The sequence below is a fragment of the Castor canadensis genome, chromosome 2, assembly GCF_047511655.1.
Source record: "Castor canadensis chromosome 2, mCasCan1.hap1v2, whole genome shotgun sequence".
Classification (NCBI taxonomy): Eukaryota; Metazoa; Chordata; class Mammalia; order Rodentia; family Castoridae; genus Castor; species Castor canadensis.
Window position 1 is genome coordinate 156,810,084 of NC_133387.1, and position 26,137 is coordinate 156,836,220.

The 26,137-nt window shown below is 45.4% G+C and overlaps 1 protein-coding gene across 22 annotated transcripts; it reads left to right on the forward strand.

The window, feature by feature from the left end:
• The first annotated feature begins 1,085 nt into the window (after positions 1-1,085).
• On the forward strand, positions 1,086-26,007 carry Tpm1 (tropomyosin 1). Of its 22 annotated transcripts, none has more exons than XM_074066137.1 (10): positions 1,093-1,378; positions 2,203-2,328; positions 2,523-2,648; positions 12,667-12,800; positions 14,833-14,950; positions 16,107-16,177; positions 16,426-16,501; positions 17,444-17,506; positions 17,805-17,874; positions 19,134-19,216. In XM_074066137.1, the coding sequence occupies exons 1-10, from the start codon at positions 1,265-1,267 to the stop codon at positions 19,214-19,216; spliced, it is 981 nt and encodes a 326-aa protein (XP_073922238.1). In that variant the 5' UTR covers positions 1,093-1,264. The 22 variants fall into 22 exon arrangements, with proteins under 22 accessions (XP_073922232.1, XP_073922228.1, XP_073922238.1 ...); XM_074066136.1 differs by lacking the exons at positions 16,426-16,501; positions 19,134-19,216 and adding exons at positions 16,945-17,020; positions 25,159-26,007 and having other exon boundaries at positions 1,100-1,378; XM_074066138.1 differs by lacking the exon at positions 16,426-16,501 and adding an exon at positions 16,945-17,020 and having other exon boundaries at positions 1,100-1,378.
• Positions 26,008-26,137: the final 130 nt, after the last annotated feature.

The following is a 26,137-nucleotide window of genomic DNA, read 5'->3' on the forward strand; positions in this document are numbered from 1 at the left end:
GAGGGGAGTTTGTGATAGAGAAGACCTCCTGCCTTCAAACTGAGCTCACCATGCAGAGCTGGCCCCATTCCTTCCTCAGAGTTCTGGCTGTGGATACAAATGCCTTAGCTAGGATAACTTTCATTCCATTATTTTGGCAACCTGGCACCTGAATGCCTAACACAGAAAGAGGCTGACTTTCTAAAATCAGTGCAAGGAAAATTATGAAAAGTTCTGTCTGGAGAGACTTCAAGGTGTCATCTACCCCTGGATTTAACTATGAGGAATCTACAACACCAAGGCTGTTACTAGTCAAGGTCACACAGCTGCTGGTAACAGAGCAGAAAACACAGTTGCCTGATTCTAAATCCAACTGTTCTCTCCCCTTAAAGTACAGCCAATCTACACAACACACACCCTGCTCTTTTTAGAAGCAATACACACACACACACACACACACAACTAAGCCAACTCCTGTGTGCCCCTAGGTATTTGGGGGAAAGGGCTCAAAAGTCATTCTGTGTGCTGTCACACCCACCCTCGACTGGGCATGAGCAGAGAAAGTCCCAGTAACAACCCCCAGGCCTTTCCCCTATCTCTCCCTTTCTTCTGCTCCAGCTGAGTTTCCAGAATGGAGCATCCTGAGAGTTGTCAGGGCACAGCTGGGTGCCGAGAACACACAGGCCAGATACGGGGACCTCCAGGTCTTAGGCTGAGTGCCCCAGGGTCTGGAGACCCGGGGGTGGGGTGAGGGGAATGCGCACCACCACCTGTCCTGCTTTCCCGATCTCCAGTGGCCCCAAGGTGGGCTCCGCTGGGGACCATCGGGGCCAGCGCCGGCCCTGTGAGGAGGGGACGCAGAGGGCAGACCAGAGGCTACCGCCTTGCGCCGGGCTAGGCTCCAGCGAGGCCGGGGCGCCCTCTCCGCGGCGCTCAGGTTTGGGAATAGGATGGCCTCGCCGGGCCGCCGCCTGGGCGGTTCGTGTCCCCATATATAGTCATATCCACCGTCAACCGGGAGGCCGGCAGGCGGCAGCGAATGGGCGAGCGGCCCCCGCGGGAGGAGGCACGGGGCGGAGGCAAGAGAGGGGGAAAGGAGGCAGGAGAAAAAAGCTTTTCCAAAAAAGTATTGGCTGTCTTGAGGAATGCGGTCGCCCCCCTGGGAAAGTACATATCTGGCAGCAGCAGGCGACTCCGCGCTCGCACTCCGGCTCGGCCGCCACACCGCGCTCGTGTTCGCGTCTCCGCTCGCGCCGCAGCCCCAGGGCCCCTCGCCACCGCCACCATGGACGCCATCAAGAAGAAGATGCAGATGCTGAAGCTCGACAAGGAGAACGCCTTGGATCGAGCCGAGCAGGCGGAGGCCGACAAGAAGGCGGCGGAAGACAGGAGCAAGCAGGTCTGCGCTTCCCCAGCCCTGCGACCGCTGATCGCCGGCACTAGGCGGGCCCGGGTGTCCCCGAGCCCCGGGACCCGAGCCCGGCACCCCTTCCTATCCCCCCACCGCGAGGACTCCGGGAGCCATCCCCAAGCCAGGGTGGCCAGGGGCGCGCGAGCGTAAAAGAGGGAGGGGAAGTGCAGGTTTGAGGCTTATCCTAACTTTTCAGTCTTGTCTGGGGACGCTTATTTCCCTTCTCTGGTTCCCACAGCCCGCCAAGTCCACTTAAGTCCTACCTAGAGGCACTCGATTCCCAAGACTGGGAGTCAAGTTTGGAAACGGAGTGGGAAAAGGACACTGGCTCCTGGGACATGTGAAGGAAGGGGGAGGGGGAAGGAGAGTCAAATCCTGAAAGTGTTGGAACTTTGGACTTTTGACTGGGGAAAAGGGAACCTGAACCTGGGATGTAGACCTTGGGCGAGGAGAGGGGTATCATGGTTTCTTAAGAACAAAGATGGGGCAGAATGGAGGATACAACGCCCCTTCCTCCCAAGTTGTGAACTTGAACCCGCTGAGACGTCGGCAAGAATCTCGTCCCGGGGAAGGTGAGGGTGCGGGATGAGCCACCGAGCGGTTCCAGCTTCTGGCCAGAGGTGGTTCCTTAGGATCCCTTGAACCCCAACTCAGCGCCGCCCCCAGCCCCAGGGCCCCAGCCAACCTGGCGCCCGTGATATGTGTGTGTGTGTGTGTGTGTGTGTGTGTGTGTGTGTGTGTGTGTGTGTGTGTGTGTGTCTAACACCCGGTCCGTGCCGGCCGCCCTCGCCCGCCCGCCACCGCCCCCCCAGCTCGAGGAGGACATCGCGGCGAAGGAGAAGCTGCTGCGGGCGTCGGAGGACGAGCGGGACAGGGTGCTGGAGGAGCTGCACAAGGCGGAGGACAGCCTCCTGGCTGCGGACGAGACCGCCGCCAAGGTACCCGGAGCGCGCGGCGCAGCGCGGCGCACGAATGGCTAACTCTTTCTCTTTCTTTCTCCCTCCCTATCTTTCCTCCTCTTTTTCCCACTGTCCCTGTCCTTACCGTCTGTGCACCCCGCGCCCTGCGGGATCACGCTGCCTGCTGCACCCCACCCCACCCCCATTTCCCGTACCCCACGGCCAACTCCCAGCTGGAAGATGAGCTGGTGTCGCTGCAAAAGAAACTCAAGGGCACTGAAGATGAACTGGACAAATACTCCGAGGCTCTCAAAGATGCCCAGGAGAAACTGGAGCTGGCAGAGAAAAAGGCCACCGACGTAAGTGCACGCTCACACTGCCGCCCTCATCTGTCCAGCGTGGCCACTCTGGGGTCACTGCAAGGGCCAGAGGGTATGGGACACCTGCACACAGCCTGGCCATGGCCCAGAGCACTGGATGCCGCCTCTGACTGCTGTTGCACACATTCGTTTATATTTCATCCATTCCTCTTTCTCTTCTTTTCTTTTCTTTCACCCCCTCCCCCGCCACACACACACACACCTTTCCCCCTGGGTTTGGAGGTGGGTGAAGTGAGAAGCTGGGAGAACAGAGTCGCTGATATTGGACTCTGGAGGTGAACCTTGCCTCCTAGTGGCAGAAAACCCCTGGAGTGTGTCAACTGCAAGGTTTGTGCAACAGAAAATACCTTATTTTCTTCCATTTTGCCATCCCCAGTGGGTGAGAAGATCTGGTTTGGGGTGGACCTACTGAGGGTCCAGAGGTCTGGCTTCTAACATAGTGGCCTTTCACTTACAAGGTTAAGTTTGATGGTGGAGACGCTGTCAGGCTTCCTTTCTCAATAGGGAAATCTTAATCCAGCTCTTAAGACTTGCCTGGGAAGTTGATACTTGCTTGGGTCTGCAGTCTAGATCCAGAAAGTAAGCAGGGAGTTATATATAGCTCAGTGCTTTATATGGTATAGTGAGCTAGCTGCCCCCTGCCCCTCCTGCCCGCCCCACCCCCACCTGTCAGCCTTCTGACAACCACCACATACTTTCAGGGGTGATGCACACCCTGCTAGAGCTCTGCTAGCATTTTCTTCAATGTCCTTTGGGATCTTAACTGTAGAGCTTGACTCTCTGTCTCTGAAAGTCAAGCCAAGGATTAGATTTCCAAAGGACTGACTTCTTTTCACACCGTTGAATTCCATTCTAGAAGCTAATTAAGCCTAGAGGCCTAATTAGAAAAGAATTCCTGGGGAAGTTGCTAACAATTCCAAGAATGTATGAGCACCAGGGAAAGCAATGCCCAAAAGTTGAACCCCCAAGTGCAACAGAATTGTCTTGTATGAAAGTAAATGCAAATTACTAAAGGATCTCAGGTCTCAAAATTAGTACAGGCCTTTTGTACCATGCATTTGCTTTGTAAATGAAACATCCAGACAAAGGTCACTTAGGATCTGACAAAAAGAAGTTTTCAATGAAAATCAAGGTGCCTGGAAAGCACTGATTTAGCTAAAATATTTGCATTATAAAACTACCTGGCTTTTGAAAAAGTGCAAAACAAAACAACAAAAACAACACTTAAAACTGAGTCGGTTTTGTATAATTCGGATCAGATGTCTGTCTGCTGTATACATGGAGGATGACTGTCTCCCCCAAATTCTCCAGCAGGACGTTTATTTAGCTTTTTCAAAAGAGTTGCTGATAGATCATGGAGAGATATTCCTTATAAGGAATAGAATGCAGAGAATTTGAAAATAGCCCAGGAAGAATGAAAGCAAGAGGAGGAAAAAGCTACTACAATTCTTAGAGGGGGGGAAAATGATAATAATTGTTGTAACTATGTAGTGCTATCATATCATTATTGAGAAGTCTTGTTTAAGGGGGCCTTGGAATGAGGCAGGGCAGAAATGGAAAAGAGGCTATTTAAAGTTGGGGCGGGGCCCCTAGGGGAGGGAGGTTCTTCAGTCCAGTGTTGGTGCCTTTTATCCACTGGAAAACTGTCCCTAAATATGGTGGGTGCGTTTCTTTTGGTTAGTGTATTGATCATCTTACCCTCTAAGACTTTTTAGGTTGTTTGGAGATTGTAGGGATGTTGGGGAAGTTTGAGAAGAAATGTTATATTTAGAGTGATTCTTGAACTAGTAAAAATAGTCAAGATTTGAGGAGGAAGAGACATGCCACTAGAAAAAAAGGAGTGGTAGGAGAGAAGTCAGCTTCCTGATGTACTGGGATGGGGACATTTCATTACCCCCCAGTGTAAAAACATTTTTATATTTTTCTATTATTACCACTAAAACTATTTTTTAACTTACCAACATACTTTATAAATCCTATTCCAGAAGTGGGGTTTTCCTGGCTTAAAAGGTTGTCATTCAGGAGCTGGGTTTTGTTTTGAAATTGTTATGGCTTTTGAACTAAGTGGGAATAAAGGGGTGTGGGATTCTGTTGTCTTGGTCCCTTTCCCAATAATTGATGTATCAGATATTTGCAAGATGTGAGTCTTCATCTCCTGTAGATATTTTCTTTCTAAATTAGTGAGTCTTAACCTTATCTAAACAAGAATGCCCAGGGAGGTTTTTAAAACTCAAGGCAGGCTGCAGCCCAGGCCAGTTAAATCAGGACATTTGCGATGGAAGCCAGGCAGAATTCTGTAAATACCCAGGTGATTCCAACCTGCCGCCAGGGTTGAGAACATCTGTCCCAAACTCTTCTATAATGACATCAGCTTAAAAATGAACTCACCTGAAACTCTTCCTCAAATGTTTGAAAAGCAGGATATTAAGCCACTAGTTGGCTGCTTAGAGCATTTGCAAGTCCCAGCAGTTTCCCTGGCTGCCCCTGGAGTTTCCCCAATGCCCTCTTTCCATACCCTCAATGTAGGAGGTCCATGATCTGTGGGCTTAGGGCAGGAACCATAGTCACCAGCCTGACCAGATGGACAGCCTGGAAAAAAAGCGAGAGGCTCCACCTACAGGATGTGAGGGCCCAAGCTGGGGTCCTTCAGTCTGTCAGCCCTTGAGCTCTTTAGAAAGTCAGAAAAGCAAAGCAGGCTTGTCCATAATGCTTTGGAGGAGGGGGGAATGGCAGGCATGTTTTCTTTTTTCTTTCTTTTCCTTCACACTTAAAACAGACACTGACTTTTAAGGGTCCTCTGTGACAAAGGTGAGAGGAAAAAATCGTTTGAGCCGTGAAAGGCATTTTTAAAATGCAGTCCAAGAGGAATCAATCAGCACAGATGGGTTCCCAGAGACTCTGTCCACGTGGTTTTCAAGCTGGTAGCCAGAATTCTGTCATAGGGTTCTGTGGCCTTCCTTGGGGGACCTTTTTAAAGGTTTACCAGTGTAGCCCAGATCCGTCGGGTTCCAGACCTCAGGCTATTCTAAAAGCAGGGGAAGTTGTAACTAGAAGGTGACCTGAGATTGCACAGCTGTTTACCGGCCCAGCCTAATTTGTAAGCAATGTCTGTGTTTTTATTAATTATAGCTATCAATTTGAGTTCTTAACTCTACTCAAGGCACTGTGAAACCTGCCTTATTATCTCATAATTCTAACAGCCCTGTGACTAGCCTTATACTGATATTCTCATTTTTACAGATGAAGCCCAGAGAAGTTACTTGCCCAGAGTCACACAACCAGAATCAAGCCTAGGACATTTAGACCAGGAGCTCTAACAACTATGTTTTATATGTGCTTTTTACTTAGTGACATAACTTGGGGTGGCGGAGGAGCGCGATGTGGTTAAGATCTTGTGTTCTGGGGTTCTTTATGAGGAACAGCCCCATTAGGGCACATTCAGGCAGCAAAGCCCCTCGTTCAGCGTCTCTCCTAGACGTGGGAATCAGGATGGCTTAAGCGTGGCGCTCCTGCAGCCGGCAGAGGCCGCCATCGCGCTTAGCTGCCAAGTCCGCGGCCCCTGCGCGGGGAACGAGCGCCAGCAGTCCAGTAAACTTCCCCGTTACTCTCCCGCGCCCCGAGGCCTCGTACCCCCCGCGGTGCGAGCATGCGCAGTGCGTCCCTGCTCGCCCCGCCCCCGCGCTCGCGTTCCCGCCCGCGGTTTGTCGGCGCCGCCCCGCGGCCGTGACTTCCGGGCTTCTCCTGGGCCGCAGGGGGCGCCGCCGTCGCACAGCGGCCGGGGCGGGGCGGACCGGCGCGCGGTGGCGGTGGTGGTGGTGGTAGCGGTGGTGGTAGCGGCGGCGGCGGCGGCTTGAGCGCAGCAGCCGCCCTCGCCATGGCGGGGAGCAGCTCGCTGGAGGCGGTGCGGAGGAAGATCCGGAGCCTGCAGGAGCAGGCAGACGCCGCGGAGGAGCGTGCGGGCAGCCTGCAGCGCGAGCTGGACCAAGAGCGGAAGCTCAGGGAGACCGTAAGGGATTCATCCAGCCCCCCGCGACCCCTCGGAGGCGCTGCCCCAGGCAGTCGGCCCGCGGTGCCCTGCACCGCCCTCCCGAAGCCGCCCGCGCCCGCCCCCAGGCCGCCGCGCTGCACCTGGCGCACCTGGGCCAGCTGGCGCCCGGCGCTGGGAGGGGCCTTGCCTGCCCTTTCTCCTCGGCCATCTCGCTGGTCCAAAGTAAAAGCTGCAGAGGAGATGAGAGTGGGGTTGAGAAGGTTCTAGAAGCAGCATTTTGCCTGGAATGGGTTCCATTTCTGGGGTGGGTTGGGTCTCAGTCCCCAGGATATGCACTTTGTGCGCTGCTAGTATCATTTACTGAGGGTGGGGAGGGGCGCAAACTGGTCCAGGGTGTGAGGCATTGCGGGACTTTGAGGCCTAGGGATGCTGGACTTGGCTGGCTGTCCTGTGCGGGTTAAGACATGGACAGCACCGAGGTTCTGACGGAAGAGCTCACTTGCACAGTATGCAGCCCTTTTACCCGTATGATTCTTAACCCTTCCTCCTCCCAAGGTCTCTACAAATAGATATTCCTTTGTTACCCAGCCTTGAAAAAAGTTGGCTAAATGTCAACGGTTATTGGGTGTATTCTCCTGCCGGCTTCCCCTCCTCCTTGTTGAAGGTAATACCTGGTTTCCTTTCTTCTCCTAAGGCAAATGTAGCCAGTGAACAGAAACAAGATTTCACAAGGATTTTAGCAATTTTCAGTGTGTGTGTTTTAAATCAAAACGCTCAAAGCACCTTAGGAGTTTTATGACAAGCGATTATTTGGTCTCCAGCTGTGCCTTACATACACGGTACTGTTCTGAACTGGGTGAATCCTTCTGGTTAAGTGTTTGTAATGGCTGCATGGCTTCCCCCAGAAACTTAAAGGCGTGTTTTGTGTGAAATTTGGGCAAGCAAATAAGTTTTCTTCAGAAGAGATTTCGTACAAAATACAGATGGGAACAAGGAAGTCCGTAGGCGAAAGGTAATTTTCAGTATTTGCTTTAGAGACCGAGTTAGCAAAACATTCCCCAGAGATGTCTCTGAACTTGGCTGGGTGGTAAATTAATCCCACTTTCTGACTAGCTAGCATCTGTCCTTGAACCTTTAGTGCTAATGGAACATGAGGAATAAGAGCAAGAACGCTGGTCCTAGTTTGTCAGGATTTGAATCCTGGCCCCACTACTCACCAGCTGGGGACAGTTACTTAAGCCAGCAGTGCCTGTGTTCACTAACGGTAGAATGTGCATCATAATAGCACCTCCCTGCTATTAAAGAGAGCAGGCTGTGAAGAGATCCCAGTGGGGCCCTACACAACAGGCAGTGCTGTGCATGCCTCCCTGCTATTAGATGCCTGGCACTCCTCACCTGCAGCTCCCCACCCAGCCAGGGCTCACTTCACTACAAGTGTAAAAAAAAAACCTGTCAGATGCTTTTAATCAACAAGTTTTTTCTTGGAATTTGAATGGAGAGGGGAAGTGGGCAGTCTGGAAGGAATGTTTGGTGGGTTGAAGGGCTGTTTGTTGAAAGACTCAGAAAAAATGTGTGATCCTACAAAGCAGATCCTTGATCAATTCCTGGCTAGTGGTTGTTAGACACAAAGGACAAATTTTATGAGTGAAGGCCACCTTACTACTTTTCAGACTCACCTTCTGTTTTGTGCCATTTTTGTAACAGTATGTCTGTGCTGGTTGGCTAAGGACAAGTTGTTTTCAAGGCTTTATATCAAGTATTTTTAGAGTAATTTTTGAAACCCTCTGTCTGGGTGATTGGATACAGAACCTTCTAAAACAGCAACCAGGACACTGGGCAAAACCATTGAAGAGAGAAGTTCAAGTTGAGAGTTGTTCTAACTTCTGAAACAGGAACTTTAGTGTAACTGGTTTATAGACCTAGCTTAGTCTGTGAATTAAGCTAGCAAACAGTTTCTCTTGGCAACAAAAATAAAGGTTTAGTGACAAAGCCACTGCAAAAAATACTTGGCTGGAAAGTTGGCCCTGAGTTCAGATACTCCAAGGTTCACATAGGCTGTCATTAATTGGCCCTATTAAACCAGCACTTACCTTGGAAAAAGCTAGCTAGCCCTTATTTCCTCCTAGTTTGTTTTTCCAAGGTGTGTGGGCCCTTCAGAATCTTGGAATGAGGTTACTTTGCTTGATGTAATGGTTGACTGTAGGCCAGGTGACCTATGAGGGTTTCGTTTGATTTTTGTTATTTTTAAAAGGGCAAAAAAGCTATTCCTCTCTCCTTTCTGAATAGAACCAAGCAAAGAGGGAGATTTAAAATTGCAGCTAGTAGGTTCTTAATTGGTAACTTGATTAAATCATGGAAGATAAGACTTTCTAGCCCTTTTCCTCCTTACAGTTGGTAAATCTATCTGGAACCAGGAAGCTGCGTTTTTGTGCAAGCATGAGTGCTTCCCGAGTGGCTGTAACTGGAGTGTATACCCTACTCTGGATCTCCACGCTCTCATGTAGGCACTCAGGCACCAACCACAATGCCTTGTTCATGTCTGTCCTCCCTCATTATACAAATATGCCTCATAAATTGCAGGCTTTGGCACAGATAGAGGAGGTTGTGTTTATCTACTGTCCATGGGAGTGCCCCTCAATGTCATCAGTGTTTTTTTTTTATTTTGTTTTGTTTTTCCTTTTTCTTACCATATAAGGGCAGGAGTTTAGCTTGGCTGTAGTCACTTGGTCTTATACAGCAAGAAGGGTGAAACCTTCTCTGTATAACTTCAGTTTTCATGAATTGAAAGGGTCTGACCTTTGATCATTCCATGCTCCGTGCTGGTTCAGGCATGACTTTGAAAACATATTCCAGAGGATTCATCTTGAGGATATAATACTATTCTGTGTTCATCTAAAACATCTGGATTTCATGAAAATCGTAGGCCTTTTAAAGTTTTTTTTTTTTTTTTTCCCCAAAATCTGATTTGAAGTAATAGTTTGCTCTATTGGGGTCAGCATGCCCTGATTTTTGTATACCACCTTGTGAGGTAAGAGAGTGGTTTGTGTAACCTTGTTTTTGTGGAGGTAGCCAGTACCTCATTTGGGGGTGGAGGTGGGGAGTAGGGTGGAATGGTGAGCTTGCCCTTGACTTCTGTGTATGTAGCTAGTTCCTGTGGGGCAGGAGGCATGTACCACCCTAAGGACCTCACAAGTGCCAAACACGGGCTGGTGGTTTAACAAGGAATCTGCAGGAAGACAGCACACCCTCACTGATGCAGCAGTCTCTCTGAGTAGCTCATTACGTGTTGGGACACAATAGCACTTTTGAAATAAAAGAAATTCACATCCCAAACTGAAAGGCTTTACTGGCATTGTGGACACATGGGCCACTGTTAGAAGAAAGCTAATTCAGTACACTAAGGGTGATTTACATGCCTGGAAATAATTTGCGTCTGGGGTCTTGACCTTCCCCAGATTCCTTGTTATTTATGTCAGCTTTTAAATAAAATAACAAATGGTCATGTGACTGTGGGCTTGTATTGATGGAGGCAGCGGCAGGACCTGAAGACTACCTGAGTGTTGAAAAAGCCTTAGGAAATATCTGGAGAAGTCTCAGAACTGAGGGAAAAAAAGCACCAGAAATGGGAACTAGGGAAGGGGAGAAGTATAGGCCTTTGGAACACAATGTATAATAAATTTTGGGGGATAAATGTGCCTCAGTTAAACTTGCCTGAATTTGAAGGAGGCCCTGTTGGCTAGTATTGTTGGTGGATATAAACCCTAATGTCAGAGTCTAGGGTTCTAGAAAATGATCTCCCCGGGAGAAGAGCATAGTGACATTTACAAAACAGTATTTTGCTGAACAGTGTCAAGAGCTAAAACAGAGAACTGATAGAGGTAGTGTGGGGCAATAAGAGAAGTACAGATTGATTGGAATGGGCCTTTCAAGTAGAGTGATCTCATAAGAGACGCGGGAACAGGTACTGGGTGCCATCCCTTTCCTCTCTGGAACTCCAGCTGTGTGGGAGCTACAGACACAGACCCAACTGTCACCCACAAATTTCTTTCCCCAGAGCATAAACAGCTGTCCGTCTATAAGTACAAAGTCCCTGGGGTTTGGACCCAGATCTAAAGCAGAGCAGGGAACTTAGAATTTGGTGACTACAAAAGTGTTTTGAAAGTCTTGGCCATTTCTCTGATAGACCACAGCATCTTTAACAAGGGTATTTGCCTTTACATTAAGAAAAGAAAAGTGCTTTTGAGCACATGACTTGGGTGCTCCGTAGAGATTTTTGCTCTTCGTTTTTGTTCAGCTTTCAGGGTGGCTTGGTCATTCCCCTTCCCTCCCCCTTTCTCTCTCCCCATTTATAAAGGAATAGAATTTTACTGGAAATGGAAAATACATAAAAGCAAAGAAATCTAACCTGACCCAAAAGTATACTTAATGAGAAAAAAAAAGTATACTTTTTCTTAAATAAAAAAAAAAAGGAAGAATGATTTTTAAAAGGCAGTTCCCTCTACTTAAGAAATTTGTTATTCCTATTATGCTTACCCTTCAAAGAAAACAAACCAACACCAACAGTCACCTGCCAGTCATTCCTAGCTGGGACCAGTCACTTCCTGTGTTTTGATAACATTGACTTTGTGGGCCAGTTGAGTGGTAAAAGCTCCTTCCCCATTCATTTCACATTTGCCATGCTCCCTGCCTCTACCAGCCAGTTATTACATAGTAGTTTTGTTGAAATAAACATGTATTTAAATGTTTTTAGGAATCTTTCATCATGGTTAGAGATTCCCTATTTACCTCTCTTCCCCCAGATAAAATTTGGCATTTAAAATCTTAACAAATCTAGATAAACAGAGAGCTGAATGTTCTCAGATTTCCTTTGAGTCAAGGCCATGACCACAACCTCTCTAACTATATAAGCATTTCAAACTTTCTCGTGGGTTCATGAACTGTAAGAAAGTTAGTATTGTTTAAATTAGGTTAGCTTTACTTCTTTGATTCAGTCAACTTTTATTGAGCCCATACTCTGTGGAGAACCTATTTCCTGGTTCTCCTACAGCTCAACAAAGACACCAACATATATACAGAACAAGCATGGGCCCTGAGGTGCATATTGTTAAAAACTTCCCTGATGTCCTGAGAACCATCACACCTGATGAATATATCTCTAAAGTGGATGGAGATGAGTAAATGGTACCTAAGTTCCATGTTCACTTCCTGCAGAATTTGAATGGCCACCAGGACCTGCGTTGCAAGTATTCTCAGGAACATAGTAATAAGTGCTTATGACAGGAGATAGTTACTGTATCCCCAAGAAAGAAACGTTTTATTTCAAAGATAAATTCCTAGTAAAAACCATACCTATATTGCTATTCTCCTTAGAAGTTTTGATACTTTTCTTATGCAATCTTGACTTGTAAAATATTCCAGTAGACTTAGGTCAGAAGCACTTGGGAAATTTTTCTTGGCCCTGTTCCATTTTGACCAGTTGTTCTAAAAGAGTTACCAAAAAGGTAGGGGAGGGGAATAGTTTCTAGATTGTGTCGGGTCTCCATACAGTGTTTTAAAAACCACTGGATGTAGTTCAGAGAAGAGTTGAATGAAACACCTGATTCCAGTTTCTGTCATGCTGCTAGTGTCTTGTGCGGTTGAGTCTGAATAAATCGTGTTGTCTCTGTCCACACCTCAAGCCCCCAGTGAGTGAGGTGGCTGTGAACTCTCCTTCATCAGGTAAGGAAAACCAGAGCTTTGAAATCTGTGGGAGAAAGGAACCATGTAAGTGTTTGCTAATGCCATCTGTCTGATGAGAATTGCATGTCTAGGTTTGTATATATCCAAGTATAGCTGCTCATGGTATAACTCTCGGAACTCTGAAGTTGGCTAGGGCTTGTACTGCACCAAAGGTCACTCAACACAAGGCCAGACCTCCTGTCTGAAGCCAGCACTTAGTCCCAGCCACTCCCTGAAAGTGCCACCCTCACTTTCTCTCCAGCTCTGAAATGCCTTTCACTCTCTACCTAGGCTGAAGCTGACGTAGCTTCTCTGAACAGACGCATCCAGCTGGTAGAGGAGGAGTTGGATCGTGCTCAGGAGCGTCTGGCAACAGCTTTGCAGAAGCTGGAGGAGGCCGAGAAGGCAGCCGATGAGAGTGAGAGGTGAGAGCACCTCATCCAGCCCCTTCAGCACAAGCCTTTCCTCCTGGTGGGAAGAACCCCAGAGTACTTGCCTAGCATGCACATGGCCTTGGCTTCAGTCCCCTGCACTGAATGGGATAATCTCAGCTTTTTTTTTTTAAACATTAGAACACTTACTGTGCAAAGCATGGTTCTAAGCCCTAAAGTTGTAAAGAGGAGAAAGATCTTGTTGCCATTCTCAGAGTTCACCACCCAGTGAGAGACACAGTCATGTAAACAAGAAATTCCATGGGTACATGGTGGTTCTTTTCTTTCTGCTGACCACAGAGCAACTGTGCTTTTTAAATATATAATTTTATTTAATAAGACATCAAGGAAACTTAGACCTAAAGGAACTGTGGGTTATCACTTGTCAAATAGGTAGAAGAAAAAGCACAGTGAAAGTGAATAGGATCTGCAAAAGTAAAATGTTTGGGACTTGTACTCAATATACATAAGACACAGGTACACATGCAGCCAGGTGCTCATATGTTGAGCTTACCTCCACTGTAACCTGCTTAACCTGATTTATTATTCAAAGCTCCAGTCTCATCATGGTGAAGGGAAAGTGTGGTTCATATAGACCAGCCAACTAACCACATGCATTCTAGGAGGCTTTTTCTTCCACACTCAGTCTACAAGCTAATGGAGTTGCCACATTGCATAGAAACATCCCCAAGAAAGACTCCATGAGGCAAGAGCATTCTGCCCGTCCCCAAGGGATAGCACAGCAGTGCAGGCTCAGAACACTGCAAGCGTGCCTACCTGTGCAATGACCTGGGCAGGTTAATGTGCATCTGCCCCTTGCCATCACACAATGTAAAGAGTGATTTCAGACTTAAAGGTTAAAGAAACTTTTAGCTGAAGTGTTCAGCTCATTATTCTTAGTGCTTCTTCACTAACGTAGAACTTGTGATACTTTCAGCTGATAAACCTCTCTTATGGTGTGTACACAACAGTGGTGTTTTGACTGAGTTCTTCCTGAAATATACCTGAAGGCAGTCCTGCAATGTTATGCTATGGAGTAAAAGGAACTGAGAAATCATTTACTCAGCCTCCTGGGTTTACAAGTGAGAAAATTACAGCTCAGAGACTGCCCAAAGGATCACAGCATACATGTGACTAAGCCAAGACTAGAACACAGATCTTCTCAAAGATCTAGCCCTTCATCAAAAAATAGTGTTTTATTTATTGCCTGCTTAAATTTTGGTTAAGTCCCATTTTTTTAATAATGAAAATAATAGTAAAGTTTATTAGGAAAGGAATACACTTTCAATAGACTGAATATAGGTCCTCTCTAGAGTGAGAACGAGAATGACCTGTCCCATTTTTAACATGACTTGTTATTCCACAAATCTGTAATTTATCATAAATAAGTTAACATTCTCTGAAACACACCTTACCATAGGACCCTAATGTACACATCAATGTAGATACCCGTGTCAGTCCTGTCTCCCAAACTCCCCATTTAGAAAGTTCCATTATAGGCAAAACTTGGTTTATCTGAAGAGTTCAGTTGAATCAATTGAAGTTGCTAATTTTGCACGTCTGAAATGGTCAGACATCAGTTTCCTTTGAGCTTTGTGTGTGATTGAGGGAGTAAGAGAAAGAGGTACATGAATTTACTTTTGTCTTAGCACTAGTCCATTTTCAAGGTGAGACTTCCATCAGGAAAGGGGAGCAATTACTTTATAGGTTACCAAATAAAGTATATTGGCTTTTCCTGTTTCCACGTCTCCCCGATTCAAATGGGGTCCTTGCCGTCTTGCCTTCCATTTAGCATTAGGTATCGGGTAGCTTCACCAGTAACAGTGTGAGGTTTCATCTACAAGGAACAGAGAGAAACATGTTTTTTTTTGCCTCTAGCTCTAGGAAGTCTATGTGCTCTATGTAGCTCTATGTGATATTTTGGTCTGCCATTTATTTGCACTAAGCCTGCAGACCACAGCAGTACACAGTGAGTTTTGGGAAATTGACTCTAAATCTTGGGTTTTCCCCCTTGTCTTTATTCCAGAGGCATGAAAGTCATTGAAAGTCGAGCCCAAAAGGATGAAGAAAAAATGGAAATTCAGGAGATCCAACTGAAAGAGGCAAAACACATTGCTGAAGATGCCGACCGAAAGTATGAAGAGGTCAGATTTGGGCCCAGAGCTGTGGGGACTCCCAACAGAGGCCTTAAGGGGTAGTGTACGGCCTTGATTCCTATGTGAAACAGTTTGCTTCCTTGGCAGAAGTCAGTGGTTTTGAGAAGCAAAATTCCATTATCTCCAGAAAATGGTTCTCATTTTGATCCTGCCAGGGGCTCTCAGGTGTATAATAAAGCCAGCCAAAAGCGCTGCAAAGAAAGATCAAAACTCCCCGCAAAGCCCAGGGCAGAGGTCTCTGCCCAGGGAAAGGGAAAGTGGGCCCTTGGGAAAGGAGGCTCTCATGCTGTTGTGGTATAGGTAGTCCTTTCAGGAGAAGGACTGCTTTGCCTAACAATTCAGTTCATTCAGCTTGGAGACCATGAGCCGTGCAGCTGCCTGGTAGCTTTGTGGAGTCCTCTCCTGTAGAGTAGTGGAAACCCATTGTCCACACAGGTTCTCAGGGAATCATCTAATAATGTCCACATGAAAATGACCTGTGCTAATGGAGGCAGTGCGACTATCACAGTTTTCATTACTATATTACATCATGACTGTTCGAAACAGCATGGCCCTTCTGTGTAGTATTTGTCCAAATTATTTCCTGTCTACTGGCTTTGAACTGCTTCAGAGACACCTTTCTTCTTTCAGGCTTGCTGCCACTGAGTGCAGATTTGACCTGGTCAGTCATGTCGTGGTGGCCCCTTTGCTTTTTAACTGCCTCCACAAGGAGGAGGTTGATATGCACAACTCTACATCCATGGGTGCTTAGGTTTATTTTCAGTGTTTCTCAGCAGCCCCCACCTTTTCAGCATAAAGTGCAGTATGTCTCCTCATACTGCTGTTTTTGAAATTGCAGATTTCATATTTCTCATTCTACTTTTGTCTCACTGCTGTGTAATTATACAGACTTCTCCTGGGTCAGATTCAGCTTGAGACTGTGAATTGTAGCTAGGCATTCTGGGTCTTGGTAGTAGAAGCCCCTGACCTCCGCTGTACGGGCACTCCTGAGGGCAAGTTGCTTCTCACCAGTCTGCTGTAATGAGAAGCATACTATATGTAGACAGAAACCTTTGGGGACTAACGGGACCCAATTCCCACCCCCGATCCCCTACACAAAGCCTACAAGCCCCACAGTGTGTGTGTACTGTTTGTTCTGCTGCAGGTGGCCCGCAAGTTGGTCATCATTGAGAGTGACCTGGAACGTGCAGAGGAGCGGGCTGAGCTCTCAGAAGGGTAAGCAGGCCCCTTGCCAGGAGGCCGCCTGTGGGTACTGCAGAGCAGTGACTAAACAGCATGACTTTCTGGCAGCTGCACATTTACCTGTTTCAGCTCCTTCTGTGCTCATTTGATGTGGATGAGTCACGAGTGTGGAATACAGAGGACTCGTGGGGTGTCTGTGTGCGAATGCGTGTATCACTGCATGCCTTACCTGCACACTGATTTTGTGAATGGCCTTGTGCATTTCCTGTGTCCACTAACAGCCAAGTTCGACAGCTGGAAGAACAATTAAGAATAATGGATCAGACCTTGAAAGCATTAATGGCTGCAGAGGATAAGGTACTGATGGCTCGTGTGTGGTTTTTAGGTTTAACTGCAATTTATACATCTTTCAGCTTCCAATGCCCACTGGTTGGTTTGGTGTAACCACTGCACCTTCACTACACCCTCTGCTGTTTATATCTCGCTTTAAATGCTTTCTCTTGGTCTTTTTTGCTCTTTGTTTTTTTTCTTCATAAATGCTCTTAGGGGCAGCCAATTAGAAGCCAAATTATCACCTTTCGGAGTTGCTGGATTTTGTCATCCTGCCTTTCCACTCTTGTGAGGTTGGAGGGCAGTGTCCATGGTAAAATTGAGCATTTTCATTCCTGATGGTTTGGCTCCTTGAAGGCAGCTCCTTTGTCTCTAGGACTTGGTTTTCATTTTTTCCCATCCCTCTCCTTTTTCTCTCCTCTTTCTCTGGCTTGTCTCCCACCCTTTCTGCCTCTGATCGAAAACATTAGCAAATGTGCCGAGCTTGAAGAAGAATTGAAAACTGTGACGAACAACTTGAAGTCACTGGAGGCTCAGGCTGAGAAGGTAGGCCAGGAGCATGGACTGGGGAAGGCATCTTTTCAGAGCTTCTCAAGAGAGACCCTGCCGTGAAGGCAGTGGCACAAGAGGCATTTAGTAAATGGCAACATATTTTAGATGACTTCCTGCTGGTTATTAGATAGCAGGTTTTTAAAAAATGTTTTAATAGAGGATGTATTTTATGTTGAGTGAGTCCTCAATTTAATTTAAACACAGTGCCAAGTGACTAGGTTATCTTCTTCTTATCCCATGTAAAACAATAGGCAAGAAAGCAGAGAGTGTATTGCAGCATGCCATTTGATATCAGGGGTTCTGTTACCTGCTAGGAGATCCTTAACATCTGTTGGCTGGGTTGGCATGTTCTTTGTGTTAGAAGTGTGAGTACTGTGATCTGCAGCCTGACATCTGGAATGCTCTTTCTAATTACAGTACTCACAGAAGGAAGACAAATATGAGGAAGAGATCAAGGTCCTTTCTGACAAGCTGAAGGAGGTAATATTTTGAGAGTTTTGGATAAAGGCAGCTGGATTTAAATTAAGTTTGTTTTCATGGAGTTGGCCAAGATTTTTCCATTTTCAAGTTATGATGATCCAAGTCAGGGACATTTGGAGGTACCCTTGGAGTTCGTGTGCTATGCTAGCTTCCACCACTCACTGTAGTGACTGAAACAGGCAATTTCAGACCCATTTCCCAGGTGGTAGACTGGAGCTTCATCCTATAGTTTTTCCTATATTTGTGGCTATTAGAACTGCGAAACTTCCCAACTTTGACTCAAATTAAATCTTCACAGGCTGAGACTCGGGCTGAATTTGCGGAGAGGTCAGTGACTAAATTGGAGAAAAGCATTGATGACTTAGAAGGTAAGACCTGAAATATGTCTTTAACTTAATCCTTATGGTTGTCTACTGACGTGACAAAAGCATTCAAGTGCACCCTGACAAACTTCTTTGCTCTCGCATTTTCTACCTGACTGTCTTCTGGGGTTTTTATCTACAGCTCATAAACTCTTGGACCTGAGTTCTCAGTTCTTGGGGTGACTGGCTAGCCACCAGACAGTGCATGTCTCTCTTTGTAATGGCAAATGCCATCCAGCCTTACTTCATGCTCCTCAGAAGTATGTCAGGGTTTATGAGTGAAGTACTCATAGGTGAGAGTGACTGGTATATTTTGTGTCTTTGGTGATACCTCCAATAGTCAGAATAATGTGGATTTGTTTTAGACACAACCCATCTTCCTAGTGTGAGTTCTGTGGAAGGGCTTGAGGGTTTTAAACTCACTCATTAGCAAAATATTCTACATCCTGAAAGGGTGGAGTGCAAGAATCAATATGGCAATGTATCTTGAGAATTTTTCCCCTAACACATGTAGGATTTGCGTAACACACCCACTCGACCTCACAGATACACCTTAAATGTTGAGCGTTGAGGTGAAGGGTTACCTGTGACAAAGAAGAAAAAAACATAATTGGAGAAGGGATTGGAAATTGATAATAAATTAATGATATATTGCAGACTTGTCACAACACCACCCTGAAAAGTATGGCTTTCTTCTCTTGTCTAGCTAGTAACAAGCAACTAAAGCGGAAAGACCACAAGAGTAGTTTAATGACATTAAGAAGTCAATATCCCAATGGTCTAGTTTGGTCAGGAAGTCAGTGGCTGAAAGGTGTCATAAGATCAGCATTACAAGCTTTAGTGACAAATTGTACTTCAAGACACTTCCTTTGAATATTTTTCTATTGTCTATAGTTCCAGGTGGCTTGACTACTCTGATGTGATTAAAATATAGCTCTGTAAAAAGAAAGATGTTCCATTTCCCCTTCTGTGGTTTTCTTTAGGGTTTAACAGTTCACTGATACACCTATCATATTCGTTATGCTTTTCATATTGAGTCTTTCTCATTTTATTTTCTAATGGGTTTTGTTCTCTTTGTTTTTGTTTCAATTTATTTAAAAACAAAACGCACGCCTCCTGCATTGGCCACCTGCTGCGGCACCAACCCCTCATGCATTGCCTTTTCTGGCTGCCGTGTTGGGATGGCCCGCGCCACCCTCATTCACCCTCTTCTCTTGGTCACTCTCCGTGTCCTTGCTCCTCTGCCTTCCACTTGCTGCTCCTAGACGAGCTGTATGCTCAGAAGCTGAAGTACAAGGCCATCAGCGAGGAGCTGGACCACGCCCTCAACGACATGACTTCCATGTAAATTTCATGCACCGCACTCGCCTGCTCGCATGCCTATGTGATGAGCTCGCCGCAGCTCCCTCTTCCTCCATGACCTTCAGCTTTGCACCCTTCTCTTTGCTGTCTGCATAACCTAGGGTAGCTGTTATTTTTTTCACATTGTACTAACATAAAGGCCAAGTAGATTAAGCCAGTGAGAACCATTTTCCTTTCTGAATCCTTTTATTTCATAAATGCTGAACTAGATTGCTTCCACTGAGCAGTGAGCTGGAATATGAATGACCTTGAGTACTATCCTTTAAGAAATTACACTAGACTCAAGTAGAACTAGTTGGCCATGCACTTATGTAGGAACTCCTGAAATATCAAAATTGGTTTCCTGAGGTTCGTGGAGTACGATATGATCATTTTCATAAAAGAAATGTAAATTTAAGGAAACCTTAAAATATCAGATTACTGAGAATCCAAGGAAAAGGAAATTGGCATGACCCACGATAGCCTACAGAGCAGCTATGTAAACAATCATCTCTTCTTCACTGTTAAGAATTCTAGAACAAAATGAATGCTCTGCCTTTAATTTTCTATGCTTATATTAAAAAGATTTGAAATATCCATAGTAAACATTTGCCATGACAAAGAACTAGGAAATATAACACAGTTTGTGTCACATGAACTTGGGGATAATGGTCCCAAATTTATTCTCATGAGGCAGTGCGAGTTTAGAGTAGGTAGCCTCCTTCTCATGAGGAAAACCTTAAACATACATAGCTAACTTACACATTACTAACCACATGTAAACATTAGACTTACCTGCCTTTGAATTCTCACTTTGAGTGTGTCACAGAGGGCTTCCTGCTGCTAGTGCCACAACTCTATTAGAGCTGGAAGTGTCACTTTTTAGGCTTACTTGTCTTTACCCATGCAGAAAAACAGTAGTGTGAAGAGTGTGGCTTATGTCTGCTGCCTTGGGGGTTCTATGATTTTCACACCTAAAAACCAGCCCTTAGAGATCAAGGGGTCTCCCTCTTTTGTAAATGAGGGGTGGGTCAGATCATCTGTCTCTAAAGGCCTCCCCGGTGCTAAAATGTGACTCTGGGGGAAAAAATCCTCTTGGCATCAAGTATGATAAAATGTTCTAAAAGAATGGTTTAGCTTAAAACCTGTTTTAAAGTCTGTTCACGAGTCTTCTCCACAACTGGCCCGTGATGGCCTCAGGTCAGTACATGGGCGGGTGAGGATGGACCTCACCGAGGGTGCAGCTGGCAGTAGGTTTTGCATGTCTGCTGCTTGCCTGTTTTAAGTGCTGCTCTCATCTGTTTGTTTGGTTTTCCTTTTTTTCCATTGCACCACTTTTTTCTTTTTCTCCCACCTTTTGTCTTCACGCAGATAAGTTTCTGTGCCTTACTTCTCTCAAGACTTCTTCATCAAGCTGGGTGTTCCACCTCTCAGCGCTGCATTTGTCTGTTCTCCAGCTTTTAGCACTCGCCTTAGGGCCAGGCACACTGCTTCCTATTGTACAGAAGCTCTTCGTCCAGTGTAAAATAAACACTGCGTAAGCTGTTTCCGTTTGCTATTCTTTTTACTTCTTATTTATTGACATTTCATCTCAACACTGAATAAAATTACAATCCTGCTTCATGCATCTAAGGGTTAATTTTTGGCTTCTGCTTTTTTTTTTTTTTTCTTTTTAATTGACAGGGTCTCACTCTATAGCCCAGGCTTGCCTCAAACCCAGAATCCTCCCTTAGCCCTGCAAGTGGTAGGATTACTGAGGTGCAGCACCATGCCCAGCTGAGCATCAAGAGTTTCTGAAGTAGTAGCTCCTTGTGCACCTTTTAGAAGAATACCCATGCTCACATCCCTCAAGAGAGTTTTGGTTTCCAGACAGTATAGTGAGTGAGGTCTAGGCATCGCTGATTTGAGGAATCAGGGTAGTTCTGTCATGCAGTTTGGGTCAAGAACCTCTGCACAGGGAACAGTGTTTGTTGGGACTGAGGAAACCTGGCTTGAGCATTGTCTTCCTCAGCCAGAGGTTTAGTTTAGGATGTGGCAACTCCTCTGTGCTGATTTGTGGATGACTGTCCTTAGAGGACACGGTCTGCTAATGAAAGGCTCAGGAGGAATGGCTGCAGAGCCATCCCACATCCCATGGTGCTAGGAATTTACAAGTATATCTGTTATACAGGCACCTTCATTTTGATCACAAGAATGACATTAGGTTTTCTGAATATAATTACCCTGTTTGAGTCACGATTTATTTGCGTTCTTTAAGCACTCTATGTGTTGTTTAGGAGGGATTGTATAATACTGTGTTTAATAGCTGGTGTGGGGGGATTCCCATATATGGACATTTTAAAAATACAGCCATTAGAGTTTTTTTCCCCCAGAAAAACTGTTTGGTGGAAATTACTCAGAATACAACTGGATTTTATTTGGACTTCACAGTTTCATGTCACAAGCAGCAATTCATGATTTTTCTTAATTGCAAAACTAGAACTTTAAAACAATGTGAACTTTATTAGTTCCAACGTATCCTCTGCCTCAATAGTCTGGTTCTTTCTTCTGTGTTTTAAAAATGAATAATCTGTTTTGTATATGGTTTGTTAGCCCAACAGAATTTATATGCCACTATATTCAAATAAATTTAGACAAACTGAAAACAGTGTCAATCTCTCTATGAAGTCTTCAGAGCACAGAGAAAATTTTTTGTGAAGGCTCTGAATTAAGTATTTTGGTAATTTTAGGTATGGGAGATTTTCTTAATTTAGAATCTGGACAGTCTCTCTTGAGACATTGGCTTCTGAGTTTCATGTTTTTTCTTTTTCTAAGGTTCCAGGGCCCACTTTTCACCATGATTCCTGCCTTGTTCTTTTTTTAAATTCAGAGAAACAGAGGTGACCCTCTCTGAGTCATCCTGCCATAGCGAAAGTGACGAGTCTGGAAGGTCTGCTGAACAGATGTTCAGTGAAGTCTTAGAGACACAACTGTTTCTTGGGAAACCTCCCAGAAATTTCATACACATTTTATAGGTATTCTCTGTAAGAGAAAAGGGGAAAGTAAAGGATCTGGGAGGCAGGGTTCACGTAGCCCCAAGGCTACAAGAAATCTGGGTTGGACCAAACCAAAAATATGACCAAGTGTGGGTACCAGAGACCTCAGACATCTGGGAGTCTATGTGGAACTGGAGGGAAAGCACTCCCAAGTGTGTACACTTGTCTGGTATCTGCTTTTGGGCCACCTAGGCCCAACTAGTTCCATGACAGCTGACAGGGAACAGGCCCAAAGGGGCTGAGGTCAGGACCACTGTCGTTTAAGCTGAATTCAAAGAGGCCCTCTGGATTCGCTGGTGTTTTTCCAAAATTCTGTTCCAGCTGGCCAGACATTTGGGCTCAGCCAGCAGACATCCTCCCTGCCCGTGCTGGCAGTTTCCCATCATGACAATGTGAATGTCGTGGTGGGGTTTACATATTGCAGCCCCCAAGCAAATGCCACATGCAAGGCACTGGAAGGTGGCAGCAGGGGTGTGGAAAGAGATAAGCTGGAAGTGCTTGCTCTCCACAAACTGGCCATCTTGTAGGAATATAGATGAGTGAGGTGAGTCTGAACTAACAGATAACGTACATTTTGAGCCAAGAAGGAATAGAAAATAATTCTGAGCTACCTGGAAGAGGTGACAATATTCAGAAAATTTAGATGAGAAAGAAGAAAAAGGCAGCAGATTCTGAGCAGAGCAAACGTAATGAGCATAGCGTCTTCTCTGTCTCCTACCATTTGTAAGAGATTAACAGGACTGCTCGGTTTCTCCTCAGGCCTGGGGACTGCAGTCAGCACAGGCTCTCCAGAGGATAGAATTGTTAGCTTTCCAAGACCATGAAGTAGACTTCCTAGGTCCAGGCTGTCACTGTTCCAAGCAGTCATGCATCCTCCAGCTTTTCCTCCTGGTCCTAGTCTCTTGCTTGTCATTGAGTGTCCCAAGGATCATCAGATATAGCCTGAGTCCTGTGGTTGGCTTCTTTGCCACCTGAATAAATTGCAACTCAGTTATGTAAAGTCTATCGCACTGGTATTTGTGTAGATCTTTGAGGGTTTGTTCATTTTATGCACAACTATTAGCACCAAACATGATTGCCATCCTCTTGAAGTAAGCAGATAAATTCTAAATCAGTGTTGCTTGCATATGCTTGATCTTTTGCTATTTGAATAGGGTAATAAACTGTTAAGGTATATCTTGTACCCTGATGACTGGGGGAAGGACAGGGAGCCTGGTTGTACATTTCACTTGGTAATACCCATGGGGAAAGCCTGCACTGTGAGTGGAGAGAAAGGAGTTCAGGAAGAGTGGGCATGAGTGGGCAAGCCAGTGTATCACCAAGGAACTCCACTGAGCCCTAGCAAGAGGTGGATTATGTGGACTGGCCGCCAGCTGGTCCTCAGTGCCCAAGTCTGTTGCCAAAAACTGCACATGGCTCCATTCACAAAATGGTTCTAATGAAGTATAAGAGGAACATTCACCTCTCCTCCTTGAATCCTGCACCTCTCCTCCCCTCCCCATCAGAGGAGAGATCCTGGCTCTTCCTCATTCTGCCAAGCCTTTACCACCCACCCTTGCAAGGACAGATGACCCATGGGGTAAGGGTAGACTGCTCAACAAGTGACCATTTGCTGTTCTGCCTGAGTTATCTCTATGTTCTCTGTTAACTGCCTCTCACCAAGTCTGCCTAACCTCTCTTCCCTCTGCCTCTTCTTTTCTGCTAACCTGCTTGCTGACCTGTACAGATCAACTCTACCAGCAACTTGAGCAAAACCGCCGCCTAACTAATGAGCTAAAGCTGGCCCTGAATGAGGATTAAAAACTTACATGTGAAAAAAATGGGCTGAGTTCTAGGAATGAGCCTATGAGCAGGAAATCTAGATTGGCCAACCTTCAACTGATAGGGCTGGAAACAGGTGATTTCTGCAGAAATGGGAAGGAAAGGACCCAGCTGAAAGGCTCACCTTGCCTGCATTTTCCTGTATATATCCAAAAATAACCAAGTTCTCTTTAATCCCAAAACAGCTTTTATAGTAAAACATATACATTATGTGTATGGATAAATATAACAATTCAGTACTGTTTGCAATAGCAGGTCCTCTTCTTTGAATTAGTACATAATGAGGACCAAAAATCTTTTCTACTTCCCCCAGACAACTGTGCATCCTGTTTTAAATATATACATTCCATATTTGTATTATTAACTTCTTCGTATCTGGCATAGTGTTTGAAATACAGTTAAGTGTACCATGCTTGAGCAAAATAGCTTTTGAAAACAGGAGCTCATATCAGAAGTCCCTGGTTGTCTGAAAGGTATGCTTTCTTCTAGTTTAATGATGGTGTTGGAATCTACCAAGACATCATGCTAATGATAAATAAAATACTATAAAAATATTTAAGAGAATGTCCTTATGAAGTATGCATGAAACATGTTGATAACTATTATGAGCAACAGAAATAAATCATTAAAAAGCTGTCAGAAACTTACTTCTGTCATCTTTGTTTGCTGTGAGGTTGTGTTACAACACGACTCCCAGACCTTTAGCTTGCCTGTAACTCAGAAGTGTCTGCCGGTATTAACTTCTGTTTGTATAATGATGCTGTGTCTGTATTTGGTTTTCCCTCTCCCTTTTCCCATGGCACACTGTCAGTGAACCTTCACCAGACCCACCCTACATTTAACTCTCAGGATGGGTGACTGGAGCTGGTACACCTGACTGCTGAGAACTACTGTACCTGTGGTTCCTTTGGGTTAAAAATGACTTCCCCCCCCCCTCAGGTCCTTGTCTGGAAATGAATGATGTCTTAAAGCATGCTTAGTTCTAATCTTCTCACCCTGTGTTTGTGACTGATGTTTGCCTGCCTAAATGTACAAACCACCACTGTGTCCAAAGTGCAGCTATTCATGACTTAATTTTCTAATCCCACCACAGAGAAAGTGGCTCATGCCAAAGAAGAAAACCTTAGTATGCATCAGATGCTGGATCAGACTTTACTGGAGTTAAACAACATGTGAAAACCTCCTTAGCTGCGGCCACAGTCTTTCACTTTGTTTTTGATGTTTTGTTTTGTTTTGTTTTTAACACCTGCTTTCCATGAAACCTCTTAAATGCATTTTTATTTACTTTTACCACTGTCACAGAAACATCCACAAAGAAACAGCTAAGGCAGGGGATGGGGAAACACAAACAAAGGCGAGCCCATGGCAGGGTGACAAGTTTTAAATGTGCCATTTCCTAGGTTGATATTGCCACACTTTGTAGACTTTAACCACACATTTTGCTTAGTCAGTGTAGGAATCCTCACCAAAGCCAAAAGAGATCCACTCAAAGTGCCAAGCATAGGGTCACCAGGAAGGCCATGTTGGAGACAATCAGGTGTGGATTGGTGCTACTTTAAGCAAAAGGTCCCCTGTGGTCTTTTGTTCAATATTGTACAATTTAGAATTCTGTCCAACACTAATTTATTTTGTCTTAAACAGTTTAACTACAAGATGAGACTACAGATCCCATGTGCATGTATTCATAAAGCCAAGGGTGTGAAAGCCAAGCTGCTCCTTTAAAATGTCCTTTCTGATCGGCTCACTTGCAGCCCATTACAGCTCTGTAGGATAGCACTCGATGTGGATTTCAACTCTTCCCAGTTCTCTATGAAAGTGAAAGATTTAGGCACTACACGCAGTTGGTAAAGACAAACCATTTTCTTCAGAGTTAAAACTATATGTAAACATTGTATAATGATATGATATGAAATAAAATGCACATTGTAGGACATTTTCTAAATCTGGTTGTCCTGTTGTTTTTATTTCGTGCACTGTAGACTGATTTACCTACCTGCCTTCACACAAGGTTTCTTAAAAATGATGCTCCAAGGAGTAACCCTCCCAGGATCACAAAGCCAGCGTGGTTTGGG

Bases quoted from the DNA above. Each gene is read 5' to 3' on its own strand.
- Tpm1 (XM_074066137.1), top strand. From the start codon at position 1,265: ATGGACGCCATCAAGAAGAAGATGCAGATGCTGAAGCTCGACAAGGAG. The intron at 2,329-2,522 runs GTACCCGGAGCG...GCCAACTCCCAG, and splicing joins CGGACGAGACCGCCGCCAAG to CTGGAAGATGAGCTGGTGTC. The intron at 2,649-12,666 runs GTAAGTGCACGC...CTCTCTACCTAG, and splicing joins CAGAGAAAAAGGCCACCGAC to GCTGAAGCTGACGTAGCTTC.